This window comes from Cherax quadricarinatus, chromosome 39 (assembly GCF_038502225.1).
Source record: "Cherax quadricarinatus isolate ZL_2023a chromosome 39, ASM3850222v1, whole genome shotgun sequence".
Classification (NCBI taxonomy): domain Eukaryota; kingdom Metazoa; phylum Arthropoda; class Malacostraca; order Decapoda; family Parastacidae; genus Cherax; species Cherax quadricarinatus.
Genome location: NC_091330.1, coordinates 14857072 through 14880995, shown reverse-complemented (window position 1 = coordinate 14880995; position 23924 = coordinate 14857072). Strand labels below are relative to the sequence as shown.

The 23924-nt window shown below is 40.4% G+C and overlaps 1 protein-coding gene and 1 long non-coding RNA gene across 2 annotated transcripts in view; one reads left to right on the top strand and one right to left on the bottom strand.

Moving 5' to 3' along the window:
• Nucleotides 1-2199: 2199 nt before the first annotated feature.
• Nucleotides 2200-23924, bottom strand: part of LOC128696248 (alkylglycerol monooxygenase-like) — an 85233-nt gene continuing 63508 nt past the window's right edge. The window contains exons 3-7 of the mRNA XM_070092436.1: nucleotides 14829-14977; nucleotides 10777-11046; nucleotides 5771-5922; nucleotides 4343-4594; nucleotides 2200-3609 (exon numbers count right to left, since the gene is read on the bottom strand). Coding sequence (XP_069948537.1) covers nucleotides 3337-3609; nucleotides 4343-4594; nucleotides 5771-5922; nucleotides 10777-11046; nucleotides 14829-14977 — 1096 coding nt within the window. The 3' untranslated portion in view covers nucleotides 2200-3336. The remainder of the gene's footprint in view (nucleotides 3610-4342; nucleotides 4595-5770; nucleotides 5923-10776; nucleotides 11047-14828; nucleotides 14978-23924) is intronic.
• On the top strand, nucleotides 16506-18726 carry LOC138853772 (uncharacterized). The gene is made up of 2 exons (XR_011392925.1): nucleotides 16506-17917; nucleotides 18190-18726. It is a non-coding gene; the product is annotated as an uncharacterized lncRNA (long non-coding RNA).

Here is a 23924-nt window from a genome sequence, read left to right as displayed (position 1 = left end):
CAGTGGAATGCCAGAAACCACAGTGGAATGCCAGAAACCACAGTGGAATGCCAGAAACCACAGTGAAATGCCGGAAACCTTAATGGAATGCCGGAAACGTCAGCGGAATGAAGTTTGCGCAGTAGAAACTAAACTTAAGAGATAGGGGAAGTGAATGACCAGAGGGAGAAGTATTATCCCCATCTTCATGGGAAAGCTCTAAACCCATAGGGGTCATTCAGTGAAGGCAGTACAGGTTTGATCCGAGGAAGGAGACGTCAGCGCCCCACTCTTTAACGTCCTTCTCCTCATGCAGGGGATTTTCAGACAGTGATGGCTGGCACGGCCAATGAATGAGTCTAGTATTAAATATTTTTTTATTTAGTCTTTTGTGTACATAACATATACCATTCATTTTTTGACAATAGTACTGAGAGCACACAGATAACATGGGCGCATAAATAGAACAATATATGGATTAAACACAACTACAACGATGTTGATAGAATTACCGACAGTATGTGAGGTAGAAGGATACAAGTGTAAATAATGCCACAATAAAATGTATTAGTTGCACTAGTGTCCTTACACCCAACATTACAATGACTGCAGTAGTGTACGAAATTAAGATTCCATGATGTTGCAGTGTCTGACACTGCAACATCATGGAATCTTAATTTCGTACACAACTTGTCAGACACTGCAACATCATGGAATCTTAATTCTGAGGACTACTACAACTAACCCATCTCTTTGGGAAGGACCTACTTCCACTGGGGAATCCCGCCTACCAGTGAATATGCCCTCGTCTGCTACACCTGACGTTACTATATAAGCGCCAGGCTCCTTTCTTCTGCTTCAGAATCTCCACGACTATGGTGCTCTTCGCACCTACTCCTAGGTTGAGGGACTGATTACCTCATCTTCTGTACATAGTTCTACTGTCTTCAAGTTATGTCCTAGAATTTGTATTGATAAAGCCACTGGATGGCGAAACGTCTACAATAAAGATACCCAGATGTTGCACATGTGTCTTAATCTCATCAATGACTGCAGTAGTTATCTGGAGGAGACTCTCAATAAACCTGCACTTATCCTGAAGAACCAAGGATAATCTATTAAAATCTAACAATGTGACTTATTGCCAGTGGGATCCCTTGGTAGGATTAGATATTGGAAGTGGAGACCATAACGTGGACAAGCAAAAAAAAAAAGATAAAGATATTTATTGCATCAGAATATATTGAGGTTGCATTGGATGGTTTTAAAATTTATATGGTTGCAGGCTGGTCATCGCTTTAAGAAAGCATTGTATTACATATTCTAACGAAAGCCCTATATTATGCAAAGCATTTCAAGCAGTGCAAACATTTCGAGCCGGAGTAATAGCAAAGTTACTTATCTTTCACTGACGTCCACTGGGAGAATTAGTGAAAAGAAGTGGGGATCTTAGCAAAGGAAGAAAATAGTAGTAGTAGAAACATGGAAGACAAATCTGGTAAGAGGAACCTGGTCATGGAATGGATCAAAGTAGAATGACATGGAAAGCATATAAATCTATAGGGGAAGGAAAGAGGGGTAGGGGTCGTCCTCGAAAGGGTTGGAAAGAGGGGGTAAAGGAGGTTTTGTGGGTGAGGGGCTTGGACTTCCAGCAAGCGTGCATGAGCGTGTTAGATAGGAGTGAATGGAGACGAATGATACTTGGGACCTGACGATCTGTTGGAGTGTGAGCAGGGTAATATTTAGTGAAGGGATTCAGGGAAACCGGTTATTTTCATATAGTCGGACTTGAGTCCTGGAAATGGGAAGTACAATGCCTGCACTTTAAAGGAGTGGTTTGGGATATTGGCAGTTTGGAGGGATATGTTGTGTATCTTTATACGTATATGCTTCTAAACTGTTGTATTCTGAGCACCTCTGCAAAAGCAGTGATAATGTGTGAGTGTGGTGAAAGTGTTGAATGATGATGAAAGTATTTTCTTTTTGGGGATTTTCTTTCTTTTTTTGGGTCACCCTGCCTCGGTGGGAGACGACCGACTTGTTGAAAAAAAAAAAAAATGAACGAAGCTCTGGTCAGGGCAGAAAAAGAAATTGTAAGCTGCCTTGAAGGCATCCCAAATAAATATAACGTACACTTGACTGTCTAAATCAACTGATTAACACAAAACTACTGTCTGTGGTCCTGCTGCAGCTCCCACCTGAAGACGTGAGACAGGAGACAACAGCACTCTTCTCTCCCCACCTCCCCTCCAGCTCCTCCTGTCTTGTGCTGTATAGCCCTTGTGGCTTAGCGCTTCTTTTTGATTATAATAATAATCCTCCTGTCTTGAAAATATGACAAACAATGAGGATAAGTTGTCTCAACACAATATTACTCCGATCTGAGAGTGACCATGCGAACGAGCTTGCACGAGTGTATTAATGGCTACCATCTGAGGGGAATACTGAATAGTTGTCATCTGCGACAAGATAACTGTATATAGTTACTCACAAGGTTACAAAGTATATAGCTACATAAAAAGTTACAAAGGTGTGGCTACAGACAAGGTTACAAAGTATACAACAATATTTAACAGCTGCTACATAAAGGATAATTCTGTAGTGAACATCGGAATCTTCAAACATGGAATCTGAAATTACAAATTCCTCAGTCTGAAACAATTAGGCAGCTACCAGCTTATTTACTAAAAATAATAATTGCTTATTTATTAAAAATAATAACTCTACAATTTACTTTTTTTAGGATTTATATTAGGTATAATTATTATTCGTAATATTAATATAGACTCGTGTGTAATACAGAGAGTAAATAAATATTTACACTGTAACACAAACAGAAACAGGTAGTTATTTCATTTCACAGTACATAAAAATGTATAACACTCGCATCACAGAATTCATGCATTTACAATAGTGCAAATATCAACCATTAATCCTCTAGAAAGGCATTTGCTGGTATGTCTCCCGGCGGCTGTGTTAAGAACCGTGTCTCCAGGATTTGAAGGTACTAGGAGGAGACACTGTCATTTACAGATCTTGGAGGATTTTGACTTCAGGAACCAACTCACGGGAGGATGAAGAATTCCGAAAATTTGACACGGGGACCACCTCATTCACAAGAGCTTGAAGGAGATTGAAAATTTGACGTCTGGGGAAAAAATCACTCACAGAAGCTTCAGAGACCTTCAAAACTTGATGCTGGATACAACCTCAATCACAAGAACTTGAAAATCCTTTAAAACTTTGCCTCGAGAACTATCTCACTCATAAAAACTTGAGGGACCTTTAAAACCCGACGTCCAGGGACCATCTCATCCCAAAAAACTTCAATAACATGATGTCAAGGATCATACTCCTTCACAAAAACTTGATCTTCTTGCTGGTATCGTGGGTGAGCAACATAGTTCTGAAGGTCCAAAGCATCATGGAGACGAAGAAGCAGATCTGGAGGAAGGTGTCAACAGCAGGGTGACCGGTGACGGGTGTGGTGCGGGCGTACACTATGAAACAGACACAGCGGGCCACCTCCACGAAACCAGCCCACATCCAGTAGTCGTACATGGACGAGATGTTACATAATGTGACCAGAATAAATCCGAATATCATGAGGGACGTCCCCAGCGTGTAGGACTGAAACAAACGAGAGGGTCAGAGGCATTATCCTGGCTAGTACCTAGAATTTATTCACTGGTTTAATCCTTGAAAGACAGAGTATATTATACACAGTAGTGCAATGTATCTATTTCTAGGGGTACATACACAGAGTGGTGTGCATTTCTAAGGGATATATACTAAGGTGAGTTGAGGACTTAGTGAGCAACGTGTAAGAGAGACGGTTTAATTATTACAGCTATTATTATTATTATTATTATTATTATTATTATTATTATTATTATTATTATTATTATTATTGTTATTATATCCCCGCAGATTATTCATAGCAAGATATAATGAAGGTCTGATCCTCCTGGTAATCGCCTGAAACACTACTGCCTTAGCTAGGCTTCCCCTAACAAGCTAACGTGAAAGACATTGGCTTACCTCTTGAATAACATGAGATCTAAGTACTTGATTTTAGGAATTTAATTCTCTAAAGCAATTACATAAATACAATAACGGTCCTAAATGCAGTAAGTCAAATTTAGGCATGTGATTACATTTTGCTGGGGAAGTTTATGCAAAAATGCAAACATATTCTAATGACAATTAGTTTTTTAGAAAATGGTACATGTTACGCTTTATTTTGCGTTGGTACATAAGGGAAAGACAGAGAAGGGGGGAGAATAGATCAAATAGAACACAGAAAGATCCAAACAAGACAAGGCAACAGGTAAAGGTTCTCAAGACTCTAACATCGTCTTACCTTAAGGTTGAACGTCAACACTTGTTGTAGGAAGAGAGTTACAAGGTAGTGCGTGGCAATGTAATATTTGTTCCAGAGAGGCAGGTAGGGATCGTACTTAGCCCTGGGGGCCTTGACGTCCTTGAAGGAGTCCATGTTCCCGAGACGAGGGGACCCGGGGGACCAGCCGGGTCCGTACATCAGGGCCCTCAGGGTGTTTCCCCAGGTCTCCTGGCTCCTGGCTTTCTTTATTATATCTCGGATGTAGAAGAACTGCAGAGATAAATAAATATGTGAGTGAGATTAATAGAAAATGAGAGAAAAATATAAGACACAATTCCATGACTCGAACATTTCACACAACTTAAGAATTGGAGATGAAAAATGTTTTGGCAACGCCATTGTTCTTTTTCTCAGATTCAGGTGTTCTTAAATCGCACTAACAATCTTATGCTACCATAAATATGGGGATCTTTATTTTTGTCTTTACTTGAAGGAAGACGAAAACTATATAAATAGCGATTCTATGAGTGCTACATCAGCCTCACACTGCACCAGCCGCCAAGTACTGCAGGCAAGCATTGCCGCCCCAACCAGTAACAGCCTGGGTAACAAGGCTATCAACAAGCTGTTACCTCAGACCAAACTTCGTGGTAGAAGACCTCTTCACATAATTTCACAACCACCACCAGGCCTCACATTACAACTACCATTTAAACAAAGATATTATTATTTATTTGTTCACTCTGTTCCCCCCGAACTAAGACATAAAATAACTGTTTTGCGTCGTTGGAGTTGATATTTACGTAAATTACGTAAATGACACGGGTGACCCAGTGGCCTCACTGGCAAAGCTCTCCCTTCACATGCAGAGGGCCCGGGTCCGATTCCCGGAGGGTCTAAATATTTCGACACGTTTCCTAATACCTGTTGTCCGGTTCACTTAGCAGCAAATAGGTACCTGGGTGTTAGTCGACTGGTGTGGGTCACACCCTGGGGACAAGACTGAAGGCCCCAACGGAAATAAGACAGACAGTCCTGGGTGACGCACTGACTTTATTGGGTTATCCTGGGTGGCTAACCCTCCGGGGCTAAAAATCCGAGAAAATCTTATCTTACACTTCAGTAACAACAATACGACGTTGATAAACTACACAAATGAACTGCCACTATAATACCGAAACATCTTATAATACACAGTAATCCATGTTCTTACCCTCCATGGAAATCCTCTCTTGAATTCTCTATAGGGAATCAAAGCCCTAATCCTCCGTCGAATTCAAGCCCCAATCCTTCATGGGAATCAGGGCCCAGGTACTTCATCAAAATCGAGCCTTAATTCGCCGTGAGAATCGAGGCTCTAATTCTTCGTAGGAAATCTATGCTCTCATACTCCATACAGAATCGAGGTTCTAATTTTGCGTGTGCCCGAGAAAGTGGAAACCTTACCTGGAGATACAAGATGCTCGAGGCTTGTGGCTGGTCAACAAGACCGTAAACAATCTCTTCATCGTCTTTCTCAGCGGCGAATGTACCGAAGAGCCGGTCCCAGATGATAAGGAAGCCTCCGTAGTTCTTGTCTAAACAGTACTTGTTGGCCCCTGTGGGAGAGGCCGTGTGTGAGGTAGATTATTATTCGTGTCATTATCATTGATTTTACTACTGTTGTTGCAACTACTCCTACTGTTGTTACTGCTACATCTATTTATACTTCTATTTATATTGTTACTGCTACTACTACTAATACCAATGCTTCTTCAACAGTTACTATTATTACTCTTACATTCTAGTGCTATAATTTTTTCTTTATAAATCCGAATTTATTCCACTTGAACTCATGGTCGCGAGTTCTGGTTAACTTTGATATTAGTATCAGCTTATTCATAAGTTCCATTCACCTATGTGCGGGTTATTTGTGTATTATTCCAGTCACGGTATTGCCTTTTCATTCTTTATTATTTTATTTATTTCATTCTGCAACATTTTCTATATTCTCAAAAAAAAAAAAAAAAATAGAAAGTGTTTACCGATGTCGTTGTTAACAGCAGCTGTAGCTTTGATTACATTAACACTCCTATCCTACAGGTTCAAGAGCTCTTAAGATTTATAGTACCAACTGTTCATGCATCCCCAGCTGTATAGTCCTTGTGGCTTAGCGCTTCTTTTTGATTATAATAATAATAATCATGCATCCCCAGACGCATCATCGCCATGCGTTAGCCTCCCTCCCAGGCGAGGGGATCCGGGAACCAGTCGGGGTCCACATATCAGGACCCTCAGATTGTTTCCCAAGGTCTCCTGGTTCCTCGCTAAATTTATCTCTTGGATGTGGAATTATTGCGACTCAGTTGACTAGAATGCGACCAGCCTTTGACTTTTTTTTTTTTTAATTTAATAACTAGCACAAATTAAACTCTTGTACTTTGAATTGTTTTTCTGTTCAACTTTTTATTACTGCTTAAAAAATCTAATGTTGTTCATAACTAATAGTCAGTATCTCACCACGTTACCAAAAACCTACCACACTGATAGCTGGTCACGTGGCCCAATACAGGAAAACTCGAGCACTGCTGTTCCATTTCTTTATATACCTGGACCTGGAGTCTACCTGGAGGTTATTCCGGGGATCAACGTCCCCACTGCCCGGTTCACGACCAGGCCTCCCGGTGGATCAGGGCCTGATCAACCAGGCTGTTACTGCTGGCCGCACGTAGTCCAACGTACGAACCACAGCCCGGCTGATCCGGCACTGACTTTAGGTATCTGTCCAGCTCCCTCTTAAAGGCAGCCAGGGGCCTATTGGTAATTCTCCTTATGCTTACTGGGAGGCTGTTGAACAGTCTTGGGCCCCGAACACTTACGGTGTTTTCTCTTAGTGTACCAATGGCGCCCCTACTTTTAATTGGCGGGGTATTTTCCATCGCCTGCCCAGTCTTTTACTTTCGTAGGGAGTGATTTCTGTGTGCAGATTCGGGAATATTTATCTCTTACTTGCATGCAAGGTCTCTTGGAACAAAGAACTGGATTATCTCCCGTTCTTTAGACTCTGTATGACTCCCTCGAGTTTAGCTCTCTCCCATGAATATAACAACAATTATAACGATAAATGTCATTATTATCTTTATTTCTGGCCTCATACTGTTCAAAGACTCCAATCCCTCTTCCCCAAGCTCGTTAGTGGAGATTTGTGGAATTGGTCATGCTGAGAGATGGTAACTCTCATGTAACAGTAACTTCAGCTCTGCTGGAAGAATCTCTGAAGCTGCCATTGCTGCTGAATTCCTAGTACAATGTATGACGATATCCTCGTCGCTCTACTGAAGTATCCTAAATTATGTTGACACTTTTCCTTACTTTATGCATAACGCCCATCTTGTGTGATGGAATATGACAGAGAAAATACACCAAGAATTTCTTCCCACAATGTAACTATCATGTAGAGTTGGATACCTGCATACTGCGAGTTTCCACAATGGAATTGTCATAATGAATTGAGCAGCAACACATTGTGGGTGTTGCCATAAAGAAGGGACGGAGCTAAGAGACAGGGGAGACTCAAAACTAGTCTCCTGCCCCCCACTTCTCTTTCAACCAGAATAATGCAGCCTTGAAACTAGTCTCGTGCCCCCTTCGCTATCAACCAGACAGCCACCGCTGAGCTTCCCTAGTATGGAAATTTTGGTGTTCCCAGTCACAATGCATCTGTTACAAAGAACACCGCACACTTCGGGTGTTCCTACCGTGTGACTTCCACCTAGAATAGTGTAGCAACACACAGCAGGTGTACCCAGTTTTCATAAATTAAAAAAAAAATTGTCTTGGTGTAGTGCTGGAAGCAAGCATCAGTTAAGGAGTGTAACTCATAACTGGTTTGGTAGTAGGTGGTGTTTACGTGTGCTTTTGCCTAGCCGTTGTTATTCTCTCCAGGGATCTATTGTGTGGGTTGCTGCGTCATGGCCTCAGGAACCTATTGTGTGGGTTGCTGTCTCACGGTCACCCGTGTGATGGTCCTCTGCGTCATAGTCCTCGTTTATCCTCTCTTCTCCTTTTATAGTCAAATTCCCAAAATAAAAATGCTTACGAGGGTTTGAATAACAGTGAGTAGGAAGACCTGTGTGATAGTGCCTGGAAAAACAAACTGACGAAATTGTTAGAGTCTTAAGGAACAGAAGACGCCTTTGAAGGAGGGACAGAGATTCCTTGATGCTGGTGAAAAGCTTTTGATCCAAAGATTTAAAACTACGCTCCCTTTCCTAGGATCAAACTTAATTTACCTACCATTCCTCAGGCGCTGTATAACCCCTAATGGTGTTGCGCTTCCCCAAAATATACAGTGACGACAGTTTTCACGAGACAAGTAATTTATCTGTTTCAAAGTTAACACAATCAAAGATTTCTTCCTAAATAAACTGTAAGATAATAACTACTTTGAAAATACCAAGGTGGCAGCAAAGTAATACCAACCACAGAGAGATAAAACTGACGACTTACATTAACAAAATCTTTGATGGAGTTTAATAATGCAAGGTTACTAACCACATTGCTAACCACAACTGTTTCACAACCCAGGTCAGCAGTGGTTTACAGCAGGTCGCTCCTGCCTTTAGTAACTACCTGGTCACTACGACATACATGGTCTTTGATGCTTTGGGAGACAAACAAAACGAGGATGAGTGTACGTATCTTGGTTAAAGACTTCGACATGTGCGATGATGGTGCAGCAAAAATGTGCGTTAAAGGAAAAATTAGAAAAGGGTGCAGACGGATTTTTAACTTCCTAACAAATAGAACGCAGAGAGTAATAGAGTAATAGTATGCAGAGTTATGTCAGAGGATAACACAGTGAAAAGCTCTGCTCCCCAAGGCACAGTAGTCACCTTCACCCTTTTCCTCATCCTTATATCCGACATATACAGAGACATAAATCTTAGTACTGTGTCTTCCTTTGCACACGATACTAAAATCCACATGAGAGTGTCATCCATTGAGGACGCTGCAAACCTCCAAGCGGATATACATCCCAAGTCTTCCAATGGGCAGCAGAAATCAATGATATTCAATGAAGACAAATTTCAGCTGCTCCTTTATGAAAAATTTGAGTAAAATAGTGGAACACAGTGAAAATTGACTCCAATGTCCTTCATTAAGGTGAAGGACATTGGAGTGATAATGTCAGAGAATCTCACTTTCAAGGACCACAACGAGAACATTGAAAACATGAGATGCCAAGCTAATGAAAATCTTTTGTTCTCTCTAGGCTGGAATATTGCTATTCATTAACATCTTTCAGGTGAAATTGCAGATCTGGAGAACGTACAGAGGACCTTCACTATACGTATAAATTCAGTCCAGCACTGAAATTACTGGGAACGTTTGAATTTGTCCGCCTGTACTTCTCGGATCGCTGGCAAGAAAGATATATCATAATTTACACCTGGAAAATCCTAGAGGGATTAGTTTCGAATCTGCTCACAGAAATCACTCGTTTCGAAAGCCAGAATCTCGGCAGACAGTGCAAAATACCACAGAGAAGAGAAGGAGTACCATGAATATACAGAAACAAAATACAATAAATGTAAGAGGCCCAAGGTTTTGCAACAGTTTCCAAAGAAGGAACTTGAAACGTTCCTTAAGGCAGTTCCTGATCAGTCGAACTGTGGTTCGTATGTTAGACTACGTGCGGCCAGCAATAACAGCCGGGTTGATCAGGCCTTTGATTCACCAGATCTGGTCTGGGACCGGGCCACGGGAGCGTTGACCACTGAAAAAAATCTCCAGGTATCAAGTTATGCATGAAAAAATTACACGAACGGAATCAAGACATTACGTCTTGAAACGCAGCACAAAACCTCTACCTACAAACCTACCTACTTACTTACATACCTATCTATCTACCTACCTACCTACCTGGAGGGTGTTCCGGAGGTCAACGGCCCCATGGTGTTGACCTCCGGGATCTAAATGACTGAAACCATAACAGACTGCTGCAGTGTAATTTCTCTCTACCTCATAACAAGTGGTATTTTAATAAACACAGAATAATCAAGTCCTGCGAGGCAAGGTTCTCTCCCTCTCACTCTCCCTCTCACTCTCACTCTCCCTCTCACTCTCCCTCTCACTCTCCCTCTTACTCTCTCGCTTTCCTTTCCTCCCTCTGTCTCTCTCTCTTTCTCTCTCTCTCTCTCTCTCTCTCTCTCTCTCTCTCTCTCTCTCTCTCTCTCTCTCTCTCTCTCTCTCTCTCTCTCTCTCTCTCTCTCACTCTCTCTCTCTCTCTCTCTCTCTCTCACTCTCTCTCTCTCTCTCTCTCTCTCTCTCTCTCTCTCTCTCTCTCTCTCTCTCTCTCTCTCTCTCTCTCTCTCTCTATCTATCTATCTATCTATCTATCTAGCTAGCTAGCTAGCTATTTATCTATCTATATATCCGTCTATCTCTCTATCTATCTATTTTCCACATACCGTGATGGACGCGGTGGTGGGACGGGGTGTTGATGATCCACTCTAGAGGTCCACACTTGCCGATGAGTTCTGTGTGGATGATGAATTGCACCAGGAGGTTGAGGTGGAAGTGGACGCAGATGGCCGGGAGGGGCACACCCAGCAGGGCCATGGGCTGGTAGTAACCCAGGGCACACAACCGCTGGAACATAGACTGACGGAGGGCCACAGTCACGTTGTAATCTTCATGAGAGTGATGTACCTGATGCCACGACCAGATCACGCTCACCTCTGTCAACATTATTATTATCATTATGATGATGCTATATAGGAAAGGAAGAGGTGAGGTAATATGTAGCTGAGTGACACAACCAAGAAGACTTAGGTTCGATCCCTAGATGTAGTTAGACGTATGGGTAATACAAGATATAGATAATGATATGTTGGGATTGTTAACTTGGAGTGTTAGCTTCCCAGTGTAACCCAGTGAAGTCATCGGCTTCCTTACGCATGCATTTTTGATTGTAATAATAATTTTTACACATATTATGTGTATTCACCTAGCAGTAATGAGGTACTTGATAGGAAGGAAACCACGATATTTAGCTTTGGTTAACTTGGGTTAAGAATCCAATGGAGTGTTCTCCGCATGTTTGTCTCAAAAGCAATAATATTCTGCATACGACAATGTATGCTTCAAGGCAGGACATGAAGCAAGTACGGTCATATACATACATTAAAGATTCTGAGTTAAAGGATATTATGATAGCAAAAAAGCAATGTGTTTTAGATACACTCAGTGCTGGGCCTCTGTCGGGGCTCGATCTGGTAGTGAATAGTGAAGTACACACCTCCATTACTGAAGCTTTTAAGCAAGTACCTAACCGAGTTTTTTTTTTATATTTTTTATTAGCCTTTAAGAGATGTTATAATACAAGGGATAAATATCAGACTAACAAACCTTATAATCAGATTTGCAAAAAAAAAAAAAAAAATGGATTCAAACATAAACAGACAAAACAAAGCGGTAGAATCAAATAAAATATCACCTGACTTGTCAGAACTAACCTGGCAACTCACAACATTCTTTGAATTTCAATAAAAAAGCGAAAATTACTAGGAAACATTGTGCACACACATTACATACACACACACACACACACAATCACACACACACACACACACACACACACACACACACACACACACACACACACACACACACACACACACACACACACACACACACACACACATATATATATATGTACATATATATATATATATATATATATATATATATATATATATGTATATATATGTGTGTGTGTGTGTGTGTGTGTGTGTGTGCGTATGTGTGTGTATGTGTCTGTGTGTGTGTGTGTGTGTGTGTGTGTGTGTGTGTGTGTGTGTGTGTGTGTGTGTGTGTGTGTGTGTGTGTGTGTGTGGTGTGTGTGTGTGTGTGTGTGTGTGTGTGTGTGTGTAGAGAGAGAGAGAGAAAGAGAGAGAGAGAGCAATGAAATGACGAAACAAGTGGTTTTAAATCATTTACCAAACTGCCACAGGCCAGGACTCGACCCTACGAACTTTGTGCCGCCTCCAGAGACAGCACAATATACGCATCACCTCTCTCGGTGGCTCTGTCTCTGGAGGCAGCACAAAGTTCGTAGGGTCGAGTCCTGGCCTGTCGCAGTTTGGTAAATTATTTAAAATCACTTGTTTCGTGAGTTCATTGATATATATATATATATATATATATATATATATATATATATATATATATATATATATATATATATATATATATATATATATATATATATATATATATATATATATATATATACTCAATTATGGTTGCAGGGGTCGAGACTCAGCTCCTGGCCCCGCCTCTTCACTGAGTGCTACTAGGTCATCTGCTCCATGAGCTTTATCATACCTCATCTTAAAGCTATGCATGGTTCCTGCCTCCACTACCTCACTTGCTAGGCTATTCCACTTCCTGACTTCTCTATGGCTAAAGAAATACCTCCTAACATCGCTTTGACTCATCTGGATCTTCAACTTCCAATTGTGTCTCCTTGTTTCTGTGTCCCCTCTGGAACATCCTGTCTCTGTCTACCTTGTCTATTCCACGCAGTATTTTGTATGTCGTTATCACGTCTTCCCTAACCCTCCTGTTCTCCAGCGTCGTCAGGCCTATTTCCCTTAACCTTTCTTCGTAGGACATTCCCCTTAGCTCTGGAACTAACCTTGTCGCAAACCTTTGCACTTTCTCTAATTTATTTACGTGCTTGATCAAGTGTGGGTTCCAAACGGGTGCTGCATACTCCAGTATGGGCCTGACGTACACGGTGTCTTGAACGATTCCTTTCTAAGGTATCGGAACACTGTTCTCAGGTTTGCCAGGCACCCATAGTGTGTATATGTGTACTCACCTATTTGTACTCACCTATTTGTGGTTGCAGGGGTCGAGTCTTAGTTTCTGGCCCCGCCTCTTCACCGGTTGCTACTGGGCCCTCTCTCTCCCAGTTCCATGAGCTTTATCAAACCTCGTCTTAAAACTGTGTATGGTTCCTGCCTCTACTACGTCATTTTCTAGGCTATTCCACTGCCTGACAACTCTATGACTGGAGAAATACTTCCTAATATCTCTCTGACTCATTTGTATCTTCAACTTCCAATTGTGGCCTCTTGTTTCTGTGTCCCCTCTGGAACATCCTGTTTTTGTCCACCTTATCTATTCCACGCAGTATTTCATATGTCGTTATCATGTCTCCCCTGACCCTCCTGTCCTCCAGTGTGTGTGTGTGTCTGAGAGAGTTCTCAATAGAGCACTGATTCGGAATAAAGAATATACGGAAACCTATTACAGTGGTTATGAGATTTTCTTTTTTCACAGAATAATGTGACCAGAAATAGATGACAGAAAGTCCTTAATAGGTGAAAGCAGCATGATAGTCTCCCATCGATAACTACTTACCTTCGCAATGATTATAATTTATATAAAATTACAAGAAAAGAATAAGTGAATATCGAGCTGATCATTAAATACGAGAAATTAAAATTATTCAATATCTCTAAGATCAACACAGAGTAAACCGCAGCAAATAGTCAGAAGACTATTCTCTGCGGAAAGCCTATGATCAGAATAGAAGCCTAAGAAACCACGGAACGGGTAGGGTTTGAACTTGTGGCGGGTGAGTCGTAAAACTTCAGGAAAGTGCCTGTGGTTTGTTTACAGTAGTGTTGTTACGACTTCGTGAGTCATGATAGGGCCCGAGAGCTTGAACTCTACTCCCCCACTCAAAACTAGACAAGAACATTACAAATCGAGTGTGAGCGACTGAAGAATAAGTCACAATACCGTAGCTGCAACAATTCACAAATAACTCGAACTTAAGCCACTATTCGATCTGCGCCATTATCAACTGATCAGATAACCAATGATGATGATCCAAGATGAATCGAAACGTCCAAACTGTCGGTTATCTGTAACTAAATCTGTGTTTATAAACAGTGGGAAACGTGCAAAGTGTGGATTATTTATGTTTACAAACAGTGGGAAACATCCAACGTTTGGGTTGTTTTTACAAACCTTGAGAAACGTCCAAGTGTGAGTTATCTGTAAGAAATACCCATGGAAATATAAACACTTAAGCAGTATTTTATACCATTTATTTCCGTCCAAGAAACACCCATAAATGTGTGCTATCTGTGTTTACAAACCGTAAGAAACGCCTGTAAATGTGGGCTATCTGTGTTTACAAACCGTAAGAAACGCCTGTAAATGTGGGCTATCTGTGTTTACAAACCGTAAGAAACGCCTGTAAATGTGGGCTATCTGTGTTTACAATCCATAAGAAACGCCCATAAGTGTGGGCTATCTGTGTTTACAGTCCATAATAAACACCCATAAGTGTGGGCTATCTGTGTTTACAATCCATAAGAAACACCCATAAGTGTGGGCTATCTGTGTTTACAAACTATAAGAAACGTCTGTAAGTGTGGGCTGTCTGTGTTTACAAACCGTAAGAAACGCCTGTAAGCGTGGGCTATCTGTTTTTACAAACCGTGGGATGCTCGATGGAACCAGTAGTAGACGAAGTCCGCCGCCAGGAACCCTGCCCACCAGGCTGCCGGAGAGTTCCACGGGATGTCAAAGAAACGGTACTGATAGATCCAGAGGTAACCAGACATCTCGAACCATTTGGTGAGCAACCTGCAACCGCCAGGACACTCGTTAGTCAGGGATCCTCTGGGATGGAAGGGGAGGATGCTTTAGGGAAGGACTCTTGTTCCAAGGCACTGGAGCTTGTCTCCCCTTCCTCTACGGATAAAATCTAGTTAGTTACCATTCCCTGGAAGCTGTATGGTCGCTATATCTGCTACTATTATTACTACTGCTAGTATTACTACTATTAATAATAGTAATGATAACAATAACAGTAATAATAATAACAACAACAATAATAATAATAATAATAATAATAATAATAATAATAATAATAATAATAATAATAACAGTAATAATAATAATTATAATAATAATAATAATAATAATAATAATAATAATAATAATAATAATAATAACAATAACAGTAATAATAATAATAATAATAATAATAATAATAATAATAATAATAATAATAACAATAACAGTAATAATAATAATAATAATAATAATAATAATAATAATAACAATAACAGTAATAATAATAATAATAATAATAATAATAATAATAATAATAATAATAATAATAATAATAACAGTAATAATAATAATAATAATAATAATAATAATAATAATAATAACAATAACAGTAATAATAATAATAATAATAATAATAATAATAATAATAATAATAATAATCATAATAATAATAATAATAATAATAATAATAATAATAATAATAATAATAATAATAATAATAATAATAATAACAGTAATAATAATAATAATAATAATAATAATAATAATAATAATAATAATAATAATAATAATAATAATAATAATAATAATAATCATAATAATAATAAAGTGTATAATACATTTACTCTGAGTGTAATACAGCTTCGTAAAAAATATTTTGATTATTCCTAAGCTTCCCTTCATCTAGTTCTGCAATATTTTAATGATGTAAATGAAAAATTGAATTAAGTATTAAACTGTTTGCGGCAAGGTGATAACTGACCAAGAGATGGCCTGCCAAGGGCAGACCGCAAAATATGTGGGTCTGATACACAAATAACCCGCACATAAAAGAGAGAAGCTTACGACGACGTTTCAGTCCGACTTGGACCATTGACAAAGTCACACTAACAGAGGTGGAGCAGGACGGCTATATATAGGCAGGAAGAGGTGGAGGTAGTAGTAGTAGTAGTAGTAGTAGTAGTAGTAGTAGTAGTAGTAGTACAAGAATTGTATATAATACCGACAGGATGAAATTAAGACACATGCACAACACCCGGGCATCCCCACCGTAGACGTTTCGCCATCCAGCCAGCCACTGGATGGCGAAACGTCCACAACAAAGACAACCAGACGCCGCACATGTGTCTTAATTTCATCAGTAGTTGTAGTAGAAGAAGAAGAGGTAGTAGTAGTGGTAGTGGTAGAAGTGGGAAATAAGGAAATAAGTCGGACCGAAACGTCGTCGTAAGCTTCTTTCTTTTATGTGCGGGTTATTTGTGTATCGTTCCAGTCACGGTATTGTGCCTTTTTGTTATTTATATATGTGGGTCTGAGCACGTGATTTTCTGAGCGTCATCCTACTCGTGCCGCGCATCTAGATTCCCGTTCTTTATTTCTGACCAATCACAAGCCTTCCTTGAGTCGCTTCAGCTAAGTGGTGCTGTCCTGTTCTCGCCTCCCATTGGTTGAGAGACCAAGATGTAAACACTTCTGGCTTGGCGTCACCGCACCAGGGCTCAACATGGCCGACACGGCAGGTTGTGTAGCGGGCTAGCTGCGGGATTTTCAAGGATAGCTCCTGGTCAAAGAGGCTGACCAGGTCCCTACTTAACAGAACTCAGTGTGAATGCTTGGAGAAGATACCAGAGCAGCGAACGGACATCCCAGTGCATCGTTTCAGCGTAAATAGTTGAAGTGTTGTGCAGTTTCAGAGGATTTGGTGTTGTCGAGTCAGGACCAGTCAGCGCCTCCCCCCCTCTCCGCTGGGGGGAGGGGGAGGGCGTGTGTAGTAAACAGTGACCCTTTCATAACGCCTCAACACCTGCGCGTCTCCCCCGCCTCACCCACCCAACTCCCAGCGCCACCCCATCAGTAGAGGGTACTTCTCCCCTAACCCACGATGTCAGCGATGGCACTGCAGGGAGTGCCGGGCTCACAGGAACTTCCACTACAGGGACAGCATCGTGGAGTTCGACCGCGAGGCAGCTGTCAGGTGTGCCACAGGCAGTGTGTACTCAGTTCCTCAAGCCTCAACATCCGTGCACACGAGGGCCTGGGATCTTCAATCAACTTGGCGTCCACCAGGACGCTGACATGTCCCTAGGGGAGCTCTTCATCGGGCTGCTAACGGAGTCACTGGCTTCTTGGACCTCTTGGGGAGGGTCGATGGTGCTCGTGCAAGCAGCAGATCCCAGGGCAACATGCTGCTGTTTGCAATGGCTGTCTACCGAGGAGAGACAGGCACCTAGCAACATCTGTTGTTGGGGCAATGGATGAATTCCCTGCTATGTTTGTTTACTGCTCATTACTCTGTAATTTGTCTATGATTGTAATCATGTGATAACGTGTTTATCATTCATTACCTTTGAAACTTGTCATGATTGTGACCAGCTCTACCTGGAGCTCATTACCTTTGTAAATTCTCATGATTAATGTGTTTATGATTCATTACCTTTGCAATTATTCATGAGTGTGACCAGCTCTACCTGGAGCTCATTACCTTTGTAACTTGGTCATGATTATGACCAGATCTAGTTCATTACCTTTGTAACTTGCTCAGCTATCAAAACTTTGGAGTCCAGTCCCTGGACCAATTATGTACCTCTGTAATCTTTTGACTACCGCCCACAGGATGGGTATGGGGTGCATAATAAACATATTAAACTAACTAACTTGGCGTCACCGAGAGTAAAATTTTTTCCTCTAGTGAGACTCAAATACCCTTGGATTTTATCCTCTACAATGTCGGTAAGTACTGATTGTTATGTCTAGTGCGTAAATGAATAGTTTGGGCATATTTTGATATATATATATATATATAAAGGCCGTGTGAAGCATAATATGAGTGTACCATGCAAATGAAAATAGTGCAACAAAAGAGACCTCAAAAAATTTTGTTGTGCCCTTTTAGGGGCAGTTTTCAATTTCAGTAAATAAATATTTATAAAAAATATTTCTATTGCTTATATGAATTTTGTAGTGGTCTGGATGTGTACAGAACATTTTTATTGTCCTTCCAGATCAATGAGAAATTGTTTTATGGTGAGCCCTCCAACACCAAGTCAAAATGTCAGTGTTTTGGAGGAAAGTGACTCAGAACTGGAGGTAGATGACCCATAATTGCTTGCTTGAAAGTGGTGATGAATACTTGCCACTAGATGAAGAGGTGTCAAGTGATGATGAGGAAGAAACGCCAGATAAAAAGTGAAAAGTATTCAAGAAAAAGAAAGGTATTAGGATCGAGGAGAAGCCTGTTGAACAAGAACAATTATACCACATCGTCATTTTATTGCTTCATATGCAAAGTAAATCTATGCATAAAGAAGGATAAAAATTGCTTCATACCCTTCCATTCTAGCAATTAGTAATATACAATGACTGTTCTTTCTCAGGGAATTCAAGAATATGGGACTTGAAAAATTTACCCCTTTGCAGTGTGTCAATGTAGCAATTTGGTTTCTTTTTATATTTTTCTAATACCTAAAAAAGGTTTGGATACAAGTTCCATTTATGTTTTTTATATTGTCTGTTTGTATAATAAATTAAAAAAATAGTTATTTGCTGTTTTATTAGCCTATGCAAGTTTGCAACATTCAGATTTATACTCCCTTAAACGAGCAGCCCATAATAAATTTGGGTGCAATTGCTTGAACACTAACCATCAGAATTCCATTTATATGGGCTCATTGACCTTATAATGAGTTACTCTATCCACTATAGGGAATTCAGTTTGAATTTCTAAATTTATGGCCATTTGCCCCATGAAGGGTTAAATGCAACAAGGAATTACATACACCAAGGGATTACATACAACAAGGATTACATATACCAAGGATTACATACAAGGGTTGAAATGCAACAGAAGATGACGTGGAAGACACTAATGCATAGCATCATGAAGAGATTTTCTCCCGACTCATCTGCAGTTCTGAGAGAACCTTGATCTTGTGTCTGGCAATCCCGGCGACCTTGTTAACCTCCATGAAGGAATGTCACTAGAGCCCTGGGCAGCAGTGGACACGGCGGCCACAGGTGATACTACTCTACCAGACATCCACATCCATTCAATGTTGGTGATGCTGATCGTACGGAAGCATGTGAATTCAATAGGTATGGTGAAAAGTATAATAAGTCCTAACAATAATTTTTGATGGGGTGGACCGGTAAGCCGGCGGAAGGCCTCGATCAGATAACCAAAAGTTCCAGCTGTAGGTCATCATATGGCCAAGACCCGCATCAGGAAACACTTGTCCTATTTCCTAGGACATGTTGGTTAGCCTAACACAGCACAATAAACAGGGATAGTAGATTTAGAAAATGTGTCCATACCGTTTGCGTTTCAATAGGAAAGCGTTATATCCGTAAGGGTCATACAGTGCCTAAGGAATGGAAGATACTGAGGTTTGATTCAAGGAAAACAAAGCTAACTCAAATTCCTTGGATCAATAACACTTCATCAACGTCACGACATTCCTCTTTGAAGGAGTTACATTTAACGGAGCCGTAGCCCAGTATTTTGATTGAATTAAACGATGTAAGACAACCTCTGGGTTTGGGGAACCACTTGAAGCTGTTAAACTTCCCTTAAATCGTTAATTTAAAGAACACATGTGCAACTAATGCAACATTTTATTGTTGCAACGTTTCGCTTTCCGGGAGCTTCGTTAAGCCACATTAGTTATATATGTGTCCTGTTACCTAACATATTGTCGGTAATTCTACCAACATTATTTACTATTCTTGAATCAGCTCCTGAAGCGTCACCGCGTAGTCATGGGTCAAAAAAGTTAACACCTGAGTGTCTGAGTAATTGCTTGAGTAAACAGTTATATAGTGAAACACGTAATCAAAATACCGGTAAACTCCTAGACCTTTTATATATATATATATATATATATATATATATATATATATATATATATATATATATATATATATATATATATATATATATATATATATATATATATATATATATATTATCACCAGGCGATACATGATGCAAAACCACCGCAATCGGGAGTTGAATGATAGCTTTAGGCACTTCATGTTGCAATTAACACATCATCAGGTTTTGATTGCAACACGAAATGCCTAGAGCTATCATTCAACGCCTCGTCATGGACCGGGCCTCGGGGGCGTTGATCCCCGGAATAACCTCCAGGTAACCTCCAGGTAACCTCCCCCCCCGTGTTTTTTTTATGTGTGTGTGGTTGCTTTTTTGTATGGCGAGTGACTTTAACGACTCACTCGCCATAAATTCAAATCCCACCCTTTCCATGGTTTGTCTCTAATCACGTTATAACGATTTCGTGATTCAGGAAAGGCTAGGGTAATATTTTCACAAAAATGTTGCTAATTATCTTCTTTTCCAACATTATTTTCGTCTTTGCCTCACCCCTTTGTCTCAAGTTCATGATCAGTGGTGGATGTCCTTTCAGGGTAGACAAAGACTCATGAACACAGTATGAAGAAAAAAGGCATACGGGAAAAACTTATCACCTGAGGGAAGTGGAAGCTTCGGGTCTTCCCCTTCCTCCCATTATCAATAGGTACCCTGCGTCAGTGCAGTCCAGCTGTAGCCGGATTTAGTGGAGGCTGCTGCTGGTGGGCGAGTACATCCAGGTGGAGTTGCTCTCTGGGTATGATCACACGAGTTCAGAAACTCGTGAAATGCAATGCATTCCAAAGTGAGCAAGTGGTGAACTCTGCCCTAAACCAGTATGATAATTTCGCGGCCAACATCTCACATCAACATGCCCAACTTAGGGGCTTGACTTTCTTTATATATATATATATATATATATATATATATATATATATATATATATATATATATATATATATATATATATATATATATGTGTATATATACATGTATATATATGTGTTTAACCGTTGTGGGATCTGATAGTGAGGTGCTGGCCGGACCCCTTATATAGCTTCCTTGGATGCTTCACTTTCATAGTTCCTTGATAATGTGAGTAGTCACGAAAGCGCTTGGAATTTCTCTATTCTTTCAGAGTGGTTGTTTTGCATATTTTGAAATCACCTGTTCAATGTGATTTTATTGCATATATATATATATTATTTATTATCACACCGGCCGATTCCCACCAAGGCAGGGTGGCCCGAAAAAGAAAAACTTTCACCATCATTCACTCCATCACTGTCTTGCCAGAAGGGTGCTTTACACTACAGTTTTTAAACTGCAACATTAACACCCCTCCTTCAGAGTGCAGGCACTGTACTTCCCATCTCCAGGACTCAAGTCCGGCCTGCCGGTTTCCCTGAATCCCTTCATAAATGTTACTTTGCTCACACTCCAACAGCACGTCAAGTATTAAAAACCATTTGTCTCCATTCACTCCTATCAAACACGCTCAAGCATGCCTGCTGGAAGTCCAAGCCCCTCGCACACAAAACCTCCTTTACCCCCTCCCTCCAACCCTTCCTAGGCCGACCCCTACCCCGCCTTCCTTCCACTACAGACTGATACACTCTTGAAGTCATTCTGTTTCGCTCCATTCTCTCTACATGTCCGAACCACCTCAACAACCCTTCCTCAGCCCTCTGGACAACAGTTTTGGTAATCCCGCACCTCCTCCTAACTTCCAAACTACGAATTCTCTGCATTATATTCACACCACACATTGCCCTCAGACATGACATCTCCACTGCCTCCAGCCTTCTCCTCGCTGCAACATTCATCACCCACGCTTCACACCCATATAAGAGCGTTGGTAAAACTATACTCTCATACATTCCCCTCTTTGCCTCCAAAGACAAAGTTCTTTGTCTCCACAGACTCCTAAGTGCACCACTCACTCTTTTTCCCTCATCAATTCTATGATTCACCTCATCTTTCATAGACCCATCCGCTGACACGTCCACTCCCAAATATCTGAATACGTTCACCTCCTCCATACTCTCTCCCTCCAATCTGATATTCAATCTTTCATCACCTAATCTTTTTGTTATCCTCATAACCTTACTCTTTCCTGTATTCACCTTTAATTTTCTTCTTTTGCACACCCTACCAAATTCATCCACCAATCTCTGCAACTTCTCTTCAGAATCTCCCAAGAGCACAGTGTCATCAGCAAAGAGCAGCTGTGACAACTCCCACTTTGTGTGTGATTCTTTATCTTTTAACTCCACGCCTCTTGCCAAGACCCTCGCATTTACTTCTCTTACAACCCCATCTATAAATATATTAAACAACCACGGTGACATCACACATCCTTGTCTAAGGCCTACTTTTACTGGGAAAAAATTTCCCTCTTTCCTACATACTCTAACTTGAGCCTCACTATCCTCGTAAAAACTCTTCACTGCTTTCAGTAACCTACCTCCTACACCATACACTTGCAACATCTGCCACATTGCCCCCCTATCCACCCTGTCATACGCCTTTTCCAAATCCATAAATGCCACAAAGACCTCTTTAGCCTTATCTAAATACTGTTCACTTATATGTTTCACTGTAAACACCTGGTCCACACACCCCCTACCTTTCCTAAAGCCTCCTTGTTCATCTGCTATCCTATTCTCCGTCTTACTCTTAATTCTTTCAATTATAACTCTACCATACACTTTACCAGGTACACTCAACAGACTTATCCCCCTATAATTTTTGCACTCTCTTTTATCCCCTTTGCCTTTATACAAAGGAACTATGCATGCTCTCTGCCAATCCCTAGGTACCTTACCCTCTTCCATACATTTATTAAACAATTTCACCAACCACTCCAAAACTATATCCCCACCTGCTTTTAACATTTCTATCTTTATCCCATCAATCCCGGCTGCCTTACCCCCTTTCATTTTACCTACTGCCTCACGAACTTCCCCCACACTCACAACTGGCTCTTCCTCACTCCTACAAGATGTTATTCCTCCTTGCCCTATACACGAAATCACAGCTTCCCTATCTTCATCAACATTTAACAATTCCTCAAAATATTCCTTCCATCTTCCCAATACCTCTAACTCTCCATTTAATAACTCTCCTCTCCTATTTTTAACTGACAAATCCATTTGTTCTCTAGGCTTTCTTAACTTGTTAATCTCACTCCAAAACTTTTTCTTATTTTCAACAAAATTTGTTGATAACATCTCACCCACTCTCTCATTTGCTCTCTTTTTACATTGCTTCACCACTCTCTTAACCTCTCTCTTTTTCTCCATATACTCTTCCCTCCTTGCATCACTTCTACTTTGTAAAAACTTCTCATATGCTAACTTTTTCTCCCTTACTACTCTCTTTACATCATCATTCCACCAATCGCTCCTCTTCCCTCCTGCACCCACTTTCCTGTAACCACAAACTTCTGCTGAACACTCTAACACTACATTTTTAAACCTACCCCATACCTCTTCGACCCCATTGCCTATGCTCTCATTAGCCCATCTATCCTCCAATAGCTGTTTATATCTTACCCTAACTGCCTCCTCTTTTAGTTTATAAACCTTCACCTCTCTCTTCCCTGATGCTTCTATTCTCCTTGTATCCCATCTATATATATCCCATCTATATATATATATATATATATATATATATATATATATATATATATATATATATATATATATATATATATATATATATATATTAATACTTTAAATGTATATCTCTGTGTATATATTTGAGAGCTCGATGTCGGTATTTGCGTGATTTAAGGTTCTGAACAACCCTCGTGTGGCCCTTTTAGTTAATATATAATTACAGTGAAACATATAAGTGAACAGTATT